Source organism: Drosophila sulfurigaster, chromosome 3, assembly GCF_023558435.1.
Source record: "Drosophila sulfurigaster albostrigata strain 15112-1811.04 chromosome 3, ASM2355843v2, whole genome shotgun sequence".
Lineage (NCBI taxonomy): Eukaryota > Metazoa > Arthropoda > Insecta > Diptera > Drosophilidae > Drosophila > Drosophila sulfurigaster.
In genome coordinates, this window is record NC_084883.1 from 42,133,243 (window position 1) to 42,148,867 (window position 15,625).

A 15,625-nucleotide genomic window follows, 5' to 3' on the forward strand; every position below is an offset into this window, starting at 1 on the left:
AATTTTGTAGACTGCGACTTTTTTATCGATATTTTGTAGCAGCCATAACTGTAATTCGTTTTTTTTATATATATTAAATTATGCTTCTAATTTAATATTCAAAATAGCTTTCAGTCTGCAAGCGTCAAGGTTTTTTTACCTGGCCGATGACCAACACTACATGCGGAGCATACACGTTCAGACATCATAAATATCATACTAGTTTGACCTATAATTTAAATAAACGGTTAAATAACGGTCAACGGTCTTACAAAATTTACGGTCTATTTTCAAATTGTTAGCGCTTTTCAACTTAACCCCAATTTCACAATATCTAAATTTTCAGATGTACATATTTAATTACAATTTCCAATTATAATGTACAATCCATTCCAAAATTGTTTATCTAGTCTACTGACATAAAAAAGTAACGACTTCCCCAATTTCCAGAGTGAACTCTATTTTTTCTGATTATTTTAAGTAAACAATTAAAACGAAATTTTTTTTATTTTTATTGTGAAAAAATATTTGCAGTTTAATAAGCCCGGAGAGATTACATGGTAAACAGTGGGACCGCGTGACTCGTGGAAAATACTGAAAACGAATAAATACAATGCACATTTGATTTCTTAACGAATTTTGTACAATATTTGTTTCTAATAATCACATTTTCATTAATGATTTTACATTCTGAGGTTTAAAAAAGATTTTATACGTTCTCGATCTTATGATACTCAGCATTAAACAATCAGCTTAAAAAGTTGCGCCTTTTTTCATGTAGGCTATGCAGTATATTTTTAAAAATAACTGCAACCACTCTTATCTTATTTGACTGAACCTTACTTTAGTGCTTGGCTAGCGTTTCGGGAGTAAGGTTTGTTGATTCGGTTAACTTCAAGAACCCTCGGTGCATATTCACGTAAGAATTAAACACCACCACATGCTACTCGTCCAAACTGCAACTCCGTGTCTGCAATTCTAACTCCAATTGCAATTGAAATTTTGTCATTGGGCGTTTGTTTAGCCATAAAAATCCTTGCGCAATTAATTTGTCGTTGTGCAACATTCGCCAATAAAAAATAAAATGATTTTGTATTCATCGCGACATTTTGTAGCACTAGCCTTATTTCTAGTAGCCAACATATTCATTCCACTGGATGCATCTCCGATCGGATGGGGTAAGTCTTTAAATCAGTATTGTAATATTATACAATTAGTGCGAAAAGTAGCAAGATGGTTAGAAAGTGGTCCACCACTATGGCAACGTTCCTTGGTCACATTGCAAGGTGATAATAGGAATGTTGAATATGCAATTGACTTGGCAGACACTTGCTTATTTTTTATGCTTGCTTATGTAATCGGTTGTGTCGGTTGACATTTAATTATTGCAAAGCGCACAACATTCTACTGCTAAATAATTATGAATGTGTGTGTGCGTGTGTGCCTGAATATTTTTGGCCATGTCGTGCGGTTCAACGTGTCGTGTTTACGTGAGAGTCGTGTGGCTATCTATCAGCTGATTATACGATTCCACTCTTTTCCATTATGCGCCAACTAGAAGAGGCTCGCATTCGCATTGTTATCAATGTCAATGGCGTTTATCTATCACCGCTAATTTAGCAATTTTGGAATTTCATAATATATTATTTGTAGTAATATACAAATCGCTGCTTGGTTTTTACCACCAGTTCAAGTGCACAATGTGACCAGCACTTGCCATTAGTTTTTACACGCACTTTCACCCCAATTTGAATTCCACACATGCAGCCTAGCAGAGCAGTCAAACAGTGCAAAGCGAAAAACCGGCATGTTGTTAACGATGGCGGGAGGTTGACGCCATGCCAGCTTGCTCTATTGTCACGTATGCCACAAAATTTTGTAGCCGGCTTTTGTTTTTTTCTTTTTTGCTGATTTGTTTTTCTTAAATTCATTTCATTCGTTTCGTCTTTCCAAAATCCGAATTTGTTTACCTCCAGCGTTCGCATTTTCAAGTAACTCCAAACTCCGCTGACAAAGCGTAAATTTACACTTGTGTTTACTTCTTTATCTGCGTCCTCTTCTCTCTCATACTCTTTTCTCTTTGCATTTGACTTGTGCATATGTTGTTGCTTTCGAATTATTTATAACTGTACCGAAGCCCATGGAATTTGATACGTTTTCTGTAGATTCCAGTTACAGCGCGACATTTCCCATTAGATATTCCCATTTCTAAGTCCACGTGTTTGAACGCTCTGAAGTAACAGTTACACTTCCAGCCACCTGTTGCCATTCTGAAATTGATCGTCAATAATTTTAATAGTTTATGGCATTAACTTTATGTAATTCATTGTGTACTTACATGAAAAACAAGTTTCCAATTAACTAGATCATTGCACCTGCAATAGAAGAGGAATTTTAAGAAAGAGACTCATGCTTAAATATTCAACATTTATTAAGCCTAAAGTTTAAATCCCCTAATAGTGTAATTCTTCCTTTAAAATGGAAATAGAAACTAATTGACTTCCAGAAGGATCCTGTGTAAGGCCATTAACGCCTATCTACCGCTTAATTTATTATCAGCTATAAATACGTATACGTATTACACTTGAAAAATGTTATCGTAACAGAACTCAAATTCCATTTTCAAAATATATTGATAAAGAACCCCGCTTAGAGATCGGTCTATACGACATTTCAAAACAAAGCCAAGCTCAATTGGGGGCTTATCAAACGCCTATAAAGGTTAATGTCATTGAAATAATTTCAAAATCGAATCTTTCTAAATTAAAGTATTCAAATCTTACGACGCAAAAACATTTTTTGCTTAAATTGCTCTCAAAAAAATTTTAATTGCATGTTACTTTTCCAGTTAATGAATCAGAAAGTTGTCAAACATATAGAATATTGATAATAATTAGGAACAGAAGGTGTGATTGTTAGTATTCATGAGTCACTTGGTTGTGTTCTTGATAATATAATCCGTAGTTTGCCATGATAAAAGCAATTTTTTTTTGCAAGCACTTTAAAACCATTAAATAGATTAAACAATTTATTGTTCTGATTTATTTGAGTGGAGTGAACTTCACATAGTTTTCAATTTAACAGTTTCTGCATCGATAATCCGTTGACCTCAAGCCCCGAGTGCGAAGGTTAAATAGCATATAGCTCAGCTCAAGACCCTCACCAGGCCTCTGAGCGTTCGAAAGGTTCGCCAATATTACGTTTTTTGTCTTGTTTTCGTTGTTTTTACAATAAACAATTAGCCTCAGCCATAAAAACAAACAAACATAGAAACTAATGAATTCCCATATCTATATGCATGTATCTGCATGGCTCTATGAATGTGTTTGTAGGTTTTTTACTATTTTTATACCCAGTATTTATTGAATGCAAGGGTATAATGCATGATGACAGAAAATATAACAGATCAGAGCAAGATTATTTTATGCCTGCTTTAAATGTAGTTATTTTTAAAGTAGTAATCTTTCATTCGCATCTGTTAAATATCAGAAATGTTAGTACTTGATTGGCTATCTATGTATCAGTTAAAAATCTGTCAGCGACTCCAATTATCTGTATATCTTGGAGTATATTTTGATAGTTCAGAAAATATACAAAAAAATCATTTTTTTACACTTATATCATGTATATTCCTGATATAATAGGTATCTCACAGTCGAACACCTTTGACGCTAGCTTTCTTTCTGGTTTTTTGAATTGTAAAGCTAACCTGCCCGGCAAGTTGGCCACGCGATTCGACACTTTGCGAACGACAGTGACCCACAAAGTTTTGGACTCTAGCATAGGGCCAATGGCCGAAATTGAACAATTCATAAATTATAGTTTTTTTCATTTTTAAAAATGTAATCAATAATGATTGTCGCCAATTGTCGTGATGTTTGTGGGGGAAAAGTGAAAGCCACGTTTCAGCCTTGGGTTCTACAGCGTTTACGGAACTGCTCTGGCGTCGGGTCACCTGTTGTTCCGCCAGGTAGTTCAACTACAATTTCCGCGCATGCCAGGAATTCTGATTGCTTTATTTCGTTTAATCATAATGAATTCCATTAAGTGCCAAATTAACAGCTGCTTTTGCCATACGTGTATTCGTATTTTTGGCCAAAATTAGACGCCCCTTTTGGCAACCGGTTCGGATATTTTAACTGATTTTATTTGATTCGATTACAATCAGGTATGACTCGTATTCGATTGGGGATATACATTCATTCCATTAATATTTTAAGGCGTCCTAATACGTACGGTTTAAAGATATTCTCCGAAAACACGGTGCAGTACAGGAGGAACGTTCCTTCTTTTAAATTATTATTATTATTCCCAATATGTCTTTTTTGATTAAAAAAAGCCTTTATCTTAAATGCACATGTAATTCTTCCCTAATATTCTAGTGTTATCTTTAGTGTTATATTTATTTGTTCCTCTACAGTTTTCTCTAGATTGTAATCGATTCTAACCAAATAAACCTTTCTATCTTCTTTACATTTTCAAGCCCTGAAATATTTTTACCTGCTCCCAATTAAGTGTTTCTCCCCCTTAGTCAAATAAAGTGTTAACTCTTGACCTATGTAAATATTTTGTTTTTTTCACGAAACGGGAATTTTATTTTAAACCCGAGTTCACACCTATCTTATCAGTCCATCTAGACTCTCTAGATTCCGAAAGTTGTGCAACTGATTGTCCCTATATAGAACGTCATTAATTTATTGATTACGTACTAATAAAAATCCAACTGCCGCGTAATTGAATGAAATGAAATTTATATTCTCTAAATTCCGATGGCGCCGCCATAAATATAGTATAACACATAATATTGGCAAATTGCGAGCATTTTGAGTGAAATACGAGATGATTTTGGTGATTTGCACACGACACGTTCATTGGAATGGTTAGCGAAGTAACTCAATTGACTGAACGCTGATTGAACTTAATTTTCCAATTCGCATTCTCTCTTCTGTATGTTCTCAATTGTTTAAAGCTAACATTTGCTCATATCTTATCGATACTATGTCCAAGTTATCGCTATTGCCGACTAATGCAACGATTGCATATTTTTTGTTGTTGCAGATTTTGCGGTTACACTGCGCAGCAAAATTCTGTTCCTGGACAAGCAAATGCAGATAATTGCCTCGGCAGCGCACGAATACGAAGAACTCTCCGCACTGACATTCGATGAATCCGAGGAATTGATCTACTTCAACGACAAGAAACATCAAAATGGCAGCATCTTCTCGCTGCGTCACGATGCCGCAGCCAGTTCTGCAATTGTGGAACAGGCGGTGCAGCGAACGGGCAACGAATCGGTAGCCGGACTGGCCTTTGATCCCCTCAATCGTAATCTCTACTGGGCGGACATGCACAAGGCCCAGATCTTGTTTGCCAGCATCGATACGCTTGCCAAGGAGCCGCCCAAGGTACTCGTCGATCTGCATGTGGAAGGCGGACGACCGGATGGCGTTGCTGTCGACATCTGTCGTCGGAAACTGTACTGGACCAACTGCAAGATCGGTCATGCGAGCGTGGAGCGCATTGGACTGGATGGCAAGAATCGTGAAACGCTAATTCAGGACGATATTGATATGCCACGCGGTATTGCGGTGGATCAAGTAACGGATCGTCTCTACTGGATCGATGATAAGAATGGCATCTTCTTTGCCGTGGAGAGCTCTAAACTAGATGGCAGTGATCGTCAGCTGGTCGTTCAGGATAAGCATCAGGAACCACTGCAGTTGGCCATCACCAGTGATACCATCTACTGGACAGATCGTACGGACAGAGCGGTTTGGAGTTATCCCAAGCCAAGCTACGACACGCTACCCACATCGAATGCCACACAGAGTCCCGACGAAGTGCTGGAACAACCTCAAGCGGCCGTCAAGCGATTGGCCACCTGGAAGGAGGATATCTATGGCATTGTGGCGCGCACGGATTTCTATCAGCGTCTGCAGAAGGATGATAGTTGTAGCGGTGTCGTTAAGAAGATCAAGCAGCGTCTGGACAAAACTTTGAATGCAACACGCAGTCAAATCTCCGAACAGATGGATAAACTGCAGCAGGAGCATTGTCTGAACGGTGGCACCTTTTTCGCCCATAACAATTACTGCGTGTGTCGTTTGGGCTTCAAGGGTGCCCGTTGTGAGATCTCCGAGTGCCACAACTATTGTGTGCATGGCACCTGCGAAATCTCCGACCTTGGCTTCCCCAAGTGCTACTGTCAAACGAACTTCTATGGCGATCGCTGCGAATACTACAAGTGCAATGGTTATTGCCTCAACAACGGTCACTGCGTCGTGGACAAGGATAATAGCGACCTGAGCTGCGAGTGTCCCGAGAGCTTCAGTGGTGCACGATGCGAATTCAACAACACGGAGACATGTGCCGCCTATTGTCAGCTGCTAAAGCAGCAACCCGACACACCAGTACCCAACCATTGTTACGATGTGTAAGTATCTTGATCTTTACGTTTACTACCAATATTCTTAAAGGATATATAAAGATAGTGCTGATCAAGGAGGGAGTAAAATGTTTTCCCGAGCTAAATATAAAACTGTTTGCGGTAGTTGAAGGTCTCGGATATCATAACTATATGGCTGACCTGACTAACTCAACGCAGAACCCAAACAGTAAAAGCTTAGGAGGCTTCAAATTTTCCACAGACTAGTTTACGGAATTAGATCGTGCTTAACTTTATTGGGATTTTCACAATTCCCAGTCTAATTACCTTAAATCTCGCACTAATGATTATATAAAGGAGTTATAACATACACAGCAAATATTAGTTGTTAGGGTCCCAAATATATCGTCCCAACTAAAGCTTTCTACCTTATTCACATACCAATCACTAATACTCTTTCGCCTTTATCTTACAGCTGCGAGGAAATGAACAGCAATGGCACAAGTATAGCGGTTTATAGTCGACCCAGCTTGTGCAGCTCCCCGACCGTCTTCACGGGGACTGTGATTATTGTGCTGGTGTCCGGCACGGTCGCCTGCCTCGCTCTCGTCGCATTGATCGTGCACGGACTGCGTCTCATGTACAAACCGAAGCGGCCGCACATCAAGAAAACGTTTGTGGTTCGCAAGCAGGCGCGTCACAATTCCTCAAGTGATACGCCGCTCACGAATCGTCCGCTGGCCACCGAGCAGTGTGAGATCACCATCGAGAACTGCTGTAACATGAATATTTGTGAGACGGTGAGTTACGCAGCAATTTAATCCATACAATTAAACTAATCAAAACACTTTGATTTACAGCCCTGCTTTGATCCTAAGCTAGTAGAACAACAATTTGCGGCGAGGGATCGCAAGCCGTGTGTTAAGGAGGACAAGAAGATTTTAATACATAATATGGATGATGATCTCATGTCCTAAGACGATTCTGGCCAATACATATACATACATATGCAATGTCGTCGTCAATGCCGTGCATGGATAGGAGACAGGCGAGCTTTAAAAAAGCTGCTGTCACCCCGGCTCGGCAAACTGTCAACAGGTGCTTTACCAAAAAAGAAAAACAAGCTCATACAAAGAACTAGGAGAATTCAAGCAACACACACATACATACACCTACACAAATACACATGAATGCATGCTGAGATAGATAAAGACAAAACACACACATACACCAACACATACATACTTAATGCAACAGTGTACTTAGCAATCTTTTGATTTGTTTGGTCTCATTAATTTATTTTACATAGCTTTTGAGTTTCATTGAATTAGTCTTGTAAGTTTTACTTTTGAGAATCGGTTAATGGAAAATTATATAATGTTTTTAATTGGCATTTTGGCAAAATTGAATATTTTTGATGGAACTTACAAGAAAAAGTCATCTGACTGACATTAGCTTTAACACATAAACACACATATAGTACACACAGATAAATCCATGAATGAGAGATCGCCTGATGCACAAAAGAGGCAGAAATTGTGATTCATAGAAACGGTTGAACTGTTGTAAATAGTTAACAATGAATTGTAAAAATATACATACAAATTAAATCGTTGTTTAATATCGTAACTGTTCACATAGTTCCTTTTAATTTGTAATTGATTTTGTATATAAATACAAATATATGTACAAATCCATGAATATATTATATGCATAAATATATCTTTTCACTAACACTGCCACGCCATTTAAGTGTTGTCACCAAAAAAAAGTTGCCTTCGTACTTAATTTGAGGATTTTTTTTTTGACGTGGTAGAATTAAAAACCCCCCAAATTTAAAATTAGTCACAGCGAATGAAAATTGTAAAAATATCTAGGTTAGTCTGTAGTTTTTTTTAAGATTAAGACCGTTGAAAAATATAAAGTTCGTACCTTGCAGCTGAATTAAGAGTTTTATTATTGTTATCAACCAATTGATCGAGACGCGTTTTCGTTTTATCACCCTCACCTGCAGCAGAACTACATTATGACAAATGACCTGCTGTTTTGACACTATGCTTTCGGTCACGTAATCCCGCAGTACATTTTGTTTCTACACAAGCTGCTAAGATTTGCTCTTAAACACACAATGGTAATGATATTCACAAGTGCTCTATTTCACATTTTTGATCTACACTTTAAAATCGCAATTCTTCTGCAACAAGTGCAAGTACACTTAAAAAATGTAACGTCAAAGTGACCGCAAACTGTATTCTGAAATGTACTAGAAAATATACCAATATCGCTAATGCAAAAATGGTAATACTGTGGTGCTTCACGCGATATGACCATTTTAGAGACGGCGTATATACCAAAATACTAGGTTACATTTGCAATCTACCTTACGGTCACACTGGATTGTATCCATTTTTCTTGACGTCAAAGCAGTTTTTCGCAAAAGTTCAACATTTTATTTCAACAACATAATCGCATTAAGAGTATATAAATCAAGTGTTATTCACATAAGCAGTGAGGATGGTACGTTTTAAAAAGTGCAACTAAGTATTCCCTTCTTTATTTTGAGTGCTGCAGTGTTTTGCATTTGGCGTGGCCTCAACAGCCGCCGCTGTAGTCGCCTCAGCCTCAAACGCGTGCCGTATACTTTTTTTTTGCATTTTCCTTTGCCTGCCATTTTCGCTTATCTGAGTTGGTGAAGTGCTGCATATAGTACACATGAAATGTAACCAGTTGTTAATGCACTTTCAGTGAAATGGTAACCTTGTGCTATATACTGAGTGCTGAATTGTTATCCGTGTGTATCTATACGCATCGCATACCCCGCCCAACACCCTACTCCCGCCCTCTTGCATACCATGCCCTACGTACTAACTAACCAGGTGACCTTCGTCTCCATATTTTCATTTCCGCTCTTGCAGGGCAGCAACGATAGAGCCTCGAGATCGCCACGTTCGGATGATCAGCGTGATATTACCGATATGCCGGTCACGAAGAGATCGCGATCAGACTCGGGTAAGTGTTTTGTTTGATTGGCAAAAACAAAAGAAAATTGTTTATGCACAATATATTTGCATAAGTATATGTACATCTTGTATGTATGTGTCAAGTATATATTTATATATATGTAAGTTCATTTAAGAATCGAATATAAAAAACAAAAATAAAAGATATGTATGTAGGTTAATGAAACGCAAGGCAACAACAAATCAAACAAAAAGGAAAATATATATATATACAAATATATCATTATTATTCTCATTATCGTATTCAATTGTTTTGTTTTGTTTTTTTTTTATTGATATAAATACAAATACAATTATTGAATTCTCTCTAAAACATAAAACATTGCATACACATCTCTCTCTCTCTCTACTATATATATTTTCTACTACTTCTACTTCGTTGCATTTTTTAAGGGCCAGCACAGACGCTATTAAATAATCGGTTTTTCTTTTTGTTCTGCTTAAGTAATTGCAGACTTCATAATCGCACGATGATCTCAAGTGAGAGGTGAGGTGAGAGTCAAACAATAACGAAACAATATCGAAATCGAACAAGTATCAAGTCAGAGATCCCCAAAACTAATTGCGACTCGACTCCCACTCGAATCGACTCAAGTGTTCCATAAAACCATAAAAAATAAATCGAATTTATCGTCATTAATGTAAAATATAAATGAAACGAGTGCGATACACAAATTACCAACAAAACCAAAATGAATAACTATAATATTATATCTTACAATCATATTAAAGAAAAAAACATGAGATCACGATCTGTCATTGGCAGTACAATTAAAACGTAATGCACACCTATATCCATTAATTATGTGGTAGCTGTAAAGTAGGGTCCCTACACAGCCAGAGTGTATGTATCCAATATGAATATATCAATCAATATGAATCAGTATCTGTGAATCCTCGCCGCATCCAACACTGAAACGAAACGCAACTCAACGAACTAATCAAACAAAAAAAAAGCATATAACTATTCTCTCTCTTCTCTCTCTCTTTCTTCTATATCTCTCTTTTTTATATTCTTTTTTTGTAAGAGTCTTTCTTTTTTTTCAATATATATACTATATATGTTTGTTCCGCCCAAAAACGACTTGGTAGAGATCAAGAGATGCCCAACTTAGAGTTAACTATTACAACTACCAAACTACTATTACTACTACTACCAAAGCAACAAATCTAAGATCGCTTCTAACAAATATTGCCGATTGCAACGTCGTCGCGATTCTCCGAAAACCTCCTAGAGATTGGGTCACCGTCTTCATAGTGTGCTGCGCCAAAATGCCTTGGACTGTCCATGACACAGTGCCTGAGATATTTATAATGATTGTCATCCAAAAAGTAAAACACATAACTACTGCTCGAATCATATGTGGTCCGAAGTGTTGTCTGATAGAACGATATTTTATAGCATAATACTAAACAATATCATGCTGCAGTTTAATATCCAAAAGTAGTCAACAAAAAACTGCAATTATAATACATAAATTTAGAGTAGATTTATATCTGAGAAAAAGAAAATTAAAAGATAAAGAAAAATACACTACATGAACAAGATTAAGGTACGGCGGAAAAACTTAACCAAACTTAAAACATATTGTTGCTCTTATTATCGTTTCAGCGTCTTGTTTTCTTTTTATTTTTCTCTTTTTTATCACTGAGCAAATGTAATGTGTGACCCTTCAAGTCAATATACCACGCCCCCTCAACTCATGGAAAACCGTATCGAAAAACGCACATCTAAGGTCGCTTATAATTTCTATTTTTACAAAAAAAATTACAACAACAAAAATACATTTTACACACCGGGAGAACTGTGCACATCGTAGACTTCCTGCTGCCTCCCAGCCATCATTATTATCATTAGCATCTCACTTTCGAATAGATATTTGAGTTAATTTTAAATGTGGGAACTTTTGGGAGAATCGTCGTCAGTGTGCACAGTTCTTGTTGGTAATTTTCTACTTTGGTTTCGATTTGTGCGGCGCCGATTTGCCGACTGGATGTTGCCGTTGGAAGAGAGCTTTATACTATATATTATATTATATATATATATGTCTGAGATTTCGATTGAAAAATACGCGTTAACTGCATTTTATCTCCTTAAAAAAAAAACCCACACACGAATACATCTACACATAAACATGCACACACACACACAGTCGTACTATTTTTAACTACTATTTACTTATTAGCACAAAATACGTATTTCAAATCTTATCTTAACCAAACAAAAGAAAACCAAAACCATCATATAATAGGAATATTTATGATTTATTTTATGGGTGCTTTCTTTTTTTATTCTTGCATTTTCCAGCTTCTCAAATGCCTTGCAGTGTCAGAGTCCAAAAACCTTATTTACTTTGTACTATATAAGAAAAGAATTCTTCAAAATCCAATCGTATACCAAGAACAAATCAAAATCGCGCAGCTAAAGATGCAGAAAGTAAACGAGATTTGCGAGTAAACCACATCGATATAGCTTTTTAATTGTTATTGTGTTGTCAATTGTGTTTGTAGCCTGTCGATTATCCAAAATATCTCTCGGTGACTGAATCTCCAGCAATCTAAGTTGCCAGCAGAGTTCCAGATCTTCTCCGGAACACACGCACAGATAAAGTTACCATATGTGTACTTATTCTATATGTCTTCGACGGCCAGCAAAACTGTGTTTTTCTGATTAATGATTTGTTCTTCTTTTTTTTTCTATTTTTTCCTTTTTGTCTTTATCTTTCTTCCAGAGCAACGGTTTTCTATCTGTTTGTGTCACTTCGAAGGCACACTCTGAAGCGACTTTAAGGTCATTTTGCTATCGGCCTTGGCCAAGTGTTGTCCTCCTCGCTTCATCCATTGTATGAAGTGTGGCAACAATGCTTTGGTACTACAATTTGTTGCCGCGAGTTGCCTTTGGAGTGGACATAAAACATGAACATGCATGAACATGCAAATGCAAATGAAACTCAAACCAAAAAACTAAAAAGAAAACAAGTCGTATTCAACCTAGAAAATTTGCTTAAACGATCATCGGCTGTGCTGTGATCCGTTTTTCTGATGATGAGACCCCATCACACCACCAAATTGTTCCCCGATATTTCTTCATATGAGATGCACTAATCTATCTTCCCAAATTCTAGGCAAGTCAGCGGATTCGAAAATTCCCTACCTTTCGCAGCCACTGTATGATCTGAAACAGACGGGCGATGTGAAATTTGGACCTGGCACACGTTCCGCCCTCTTGGGACTCCTGGGTGGTGCACTGCCCAAGCTGACGTCCGAGCAACATGATCTGGTCAGCAAGGCCAAGAAATATGCCATGGAGCAGAGCATCAAAATGGTGCTGATGAAGCAAACGCTGGCTCACCAGCAGCAACAGTTGGCCACCCAACGTACCCAGGTGCAGCGACAACAGGCCTTGGCTCTTATGTGCAGGTAAAGTTGAGTCCTTATCGGGTTCTGGCCACTTCCAATCGCTGCTTTAATGATGCATAACACTATATACAAAAGTGAACGACAACACATCCTTGTCGCGGTTTCCGAGTTACTGGACGTGGCTGAGGTTAGATGTTGTTGCGTGTGCAGCTTAGCTGATAAGATCTGATTGCAGTTCCCATAAATTTTCTTATTTTCTAGTTGCTTTTACAAAACATTTTTAACTCACTTTCACCTTACTTTCAGAGTCTATGTGGGCAGCATTTCATTTGAGCTCAAGGAGGACACCATACGTGCCGCTTTCACACCATTTGGACCCATCAAATCGATCAACATGTCATGGGATCCCATTACACAGAAGCACAAGGGATTCGCCTTTGTCGAGTACGAAATTCCCGAGGGCGCACAGCTAGCGTTGGAGCAAATGAATGGTGCGCTCATGGGTGGCCGAAATATTAAAGTGGGCCGACCAAGTAATATGCCACAGGCGCAACAAGTCATCGATGAGGTGCAGGAGGAGGCCAAGAGCTTCAATCGCATCTACGTAGCGTCCATACATCCCGATTTGTCCGAGGAGGACATCAAGAGTGTGTTTGAGGCCTTTGGACCCATTCTATACTGCAAGCTGGCGCAGGGCACATCGGTGCATTCGCACAAGGGTTACGGCTTCATCGAGTATGCCAACAAACAGGCCATGGACGAAGCCATTGCCAGCATGAATCTCTTTGACTTGGGTGGTCAATTGTTAAGGTGAGTTAATCGGTATGTTATAATTTCTCTAGTTTCATTCATTTTGCTTTTTATTCCACAGAGTTGGACGCTCGATTACGCCGCCGAATGTGCTGTCCTGTCCCGCAACAAATTCAACGATGCCAACGGCAGCTGCAGTCGCCGCTGCCGCAGCCACAGCAAAGATTCAAGCGCTGGATGCGGTCGCCAGCAATGCAGTCTTGGGTCTAGCGCAGAATACACCCGGTCTTGGCATTGCAGCCAAAGTGAATGCCATGCCTGTGATCACGGCAGCGACTACAGCAGCTGCCTTGCATCCGGCGCTTGCAGTGCCCGCAGCACCAACTTCGGCACTATTGCCACCTGGCATCTATCAGGCTCCTGGTCTGGGTGGACCCAGTTTGTTGGGTGTGCCAGCCGGCTTGCCTACGCTACAAAGTGTGGCACCCACACTGCCGCCACCTGCGCTGCTTGCCACGCCACCAACTGTCGCTTTAGCCGCCGCCGCCGCAGCACAAGTAGCAGCTCCTATTGCAGCACCACCAACGACTGTTGTAGAGACCAGCAATGGTGGAGCACCAGCCGCATTATCTGCAGCAGCGAATAATGCAGCTGCCACGGCAGCGAATTTATCGGAGAACATTAAGAAGGCACAGGAAAAACAGCAGGAAGAACTCCAGAAGAAGCTGATGGATGAGGGCGATGTGCAGACGCTGCAGCAACAAGAGAACATGTCCATTAAGGGTCAGAGTGCACGCCAGCTGGTGATGCAGCGGCTAATGCGTCCACAGGATTCGCGTGTCATCATCTTAAGGAATATGGTCGGACCCGACGATGTGGACGAGACGCTGCAGGAGGAGATTCAGGAAGAATGCAGCAAATTTGGCACCGTTAGCCGCGTGATTATATTCAACGAAAAACAAACGGAAAACGAGGACGATGACGAAGCCGAGATTATAGTGAAAATCTTTGTAGAATTCTCAGCGGGAGTCGAGGCGAATCGTGGCAAGGAGGCGCTGCATGGTCGTTTCTTTGGTGGACGTCGCGTTGTCGCTGAGCTTTATGACCAAGCGCTCTTCGATCAGGGCGATCTCTCGGGTTAAATGGATGGACAGAGGTCAGAACGGAGGGAAGCGAGAGGATAATAAATTCGATTGTAGGCTTACGGACCTGGACCTTTATCTGGCAACAACAGCCTTTTTTACTTAGAACTTAAAAACGAACAATTAATTATTTATTATACGTTTGGCGCCGAGCGATGTCACGTCACAAGCAGCCACAATGCCAAGGAGATTGTATATTTGAACAGAATCTATGGATTGAGAAGAGCAGAGAGCACACACAGTATCTATTACATAAAATAATAATAATGCGCTAGAATGGCCAATTGATTATTCGAGTGATTTAGAGTTTAACAACAATCCCACAAGAGAAGCAATTTGTCGCCAATTCTGTATAAATTAAGTAAGCGATGTGCATGTGATCAATTTTGCAGCACTCGAGATTTGTTTCTGTCGCATACAAATAACACAACTAACAAAATGTACATTTTATTCATTTCAGCGCTTCAAAACTTACAATAAAATATAATTTCCCATAAAATCAACTTGTTCTTTATATTACATCTGCTTTTGAAATTACATTTTCGATTTTTCCAAAACGGCAGCAAATTATCGAGATTCCGAAAATAGTGATTTATTGATAATTCTGTAGAGTCAGTTGGCAGTACCAAAAATACCATGTAAAGCAAAAAAAATATACTCTGTTACTTAACAGATGTCAATAACAGAGTTGAATTTGCGTTAGCACAGTGAAAGAAGAAGCACATGAGAAAGAAAATAGAAAATATGATGCCTAAAAGTGAATAATAAAGTGATTGCTGGACGAAAAACAAAAAAATTGTGTTTGTGTGGCGCACATGGAATGTTAACGCGTTCCAACCGGTGTTGCGCCCCCAAATAAATAAATTTTCAGCCAACTGAAAACAATTTGTGACAAAGACATTGCCAAGTAGCAGCAGCAACAATCATCGACGACAGCGACGACTGGTCGCATTTAAGCGACAGTGACTCGCGAGCTGTTCTAAAAAAAA

At 39.0% G+C, this 15,625-nt stretch overlaps 2 protein-coding genes and 1 long non-coding RNA gene across 3 annotated transcripts; 2 read left to right on the plus strand and 1 right to left on the minus strand.

The window, feature by feature from the left end:
- Positions 1 to 820: 820 nt before the first annotated feature.
- Positions 821 to 7,545, plus strand: LOC133842272 (protein cueball). The gene is made up of 4 exons (XM_062275312.1): positions 821 to 1,157; positions 5,038 to 6,412; positions 6,840 to 7,164; positions 7,225 to 7,545. Exons 1-4 carry the CDS (start codon positions 1,064 to 1,066, stop codon positions 7,339 to 7,341), a joined length of 1,911 nt encoding a protein of 636 aa, XP_062131296.1. The 5' UTR covers positions 821 to 1,063; the 3' UTR covers positions 7,342 to 7,545.
- Positions 7,546 to 7,757: 212 nt separating this feature from the next.
- On the minus strand, positions 7,758 to 9,378 carry LOC133842277 (uncharacterized). The gene is made up of 2 exons (XR_009894381.1): positions 9,238 to 9,378; positions 7,758 to 9,061 (listed from the first exon to the last, which is right to left on the minus strand). It is a non-coding gene; the product is annotated as an uncharacterized LOC133842277 (long non-coding RNA).
- LOC133842271 (poly(U)-binding-splicing factor half pint) lies at positions 8,729 to 15,450 on the plus strand. The gene is made up of 5 exons (XM_062275311.1): positions 8,729 to 8,881; positions 9,280 to 9,373; positions 12,510 to 12,804; positions 13,051 to 13,554; positions 13,616 to 15,450. The coding sequence occupies exons 1-5, from the start codon at positions 8,879 to 8,881 to the stop codon at positions 14,634 to 14,636; spliced, it is 1,917 nt and encodes a 638-aa protein (XP_062131295.1). The 5' UTR covers positions 8,729 to 8,878; the 3' UTR covers positions 14,637 to 15,450.
- Positions 15,451 to 15,625: the final 175 nt, after the last annotated feature.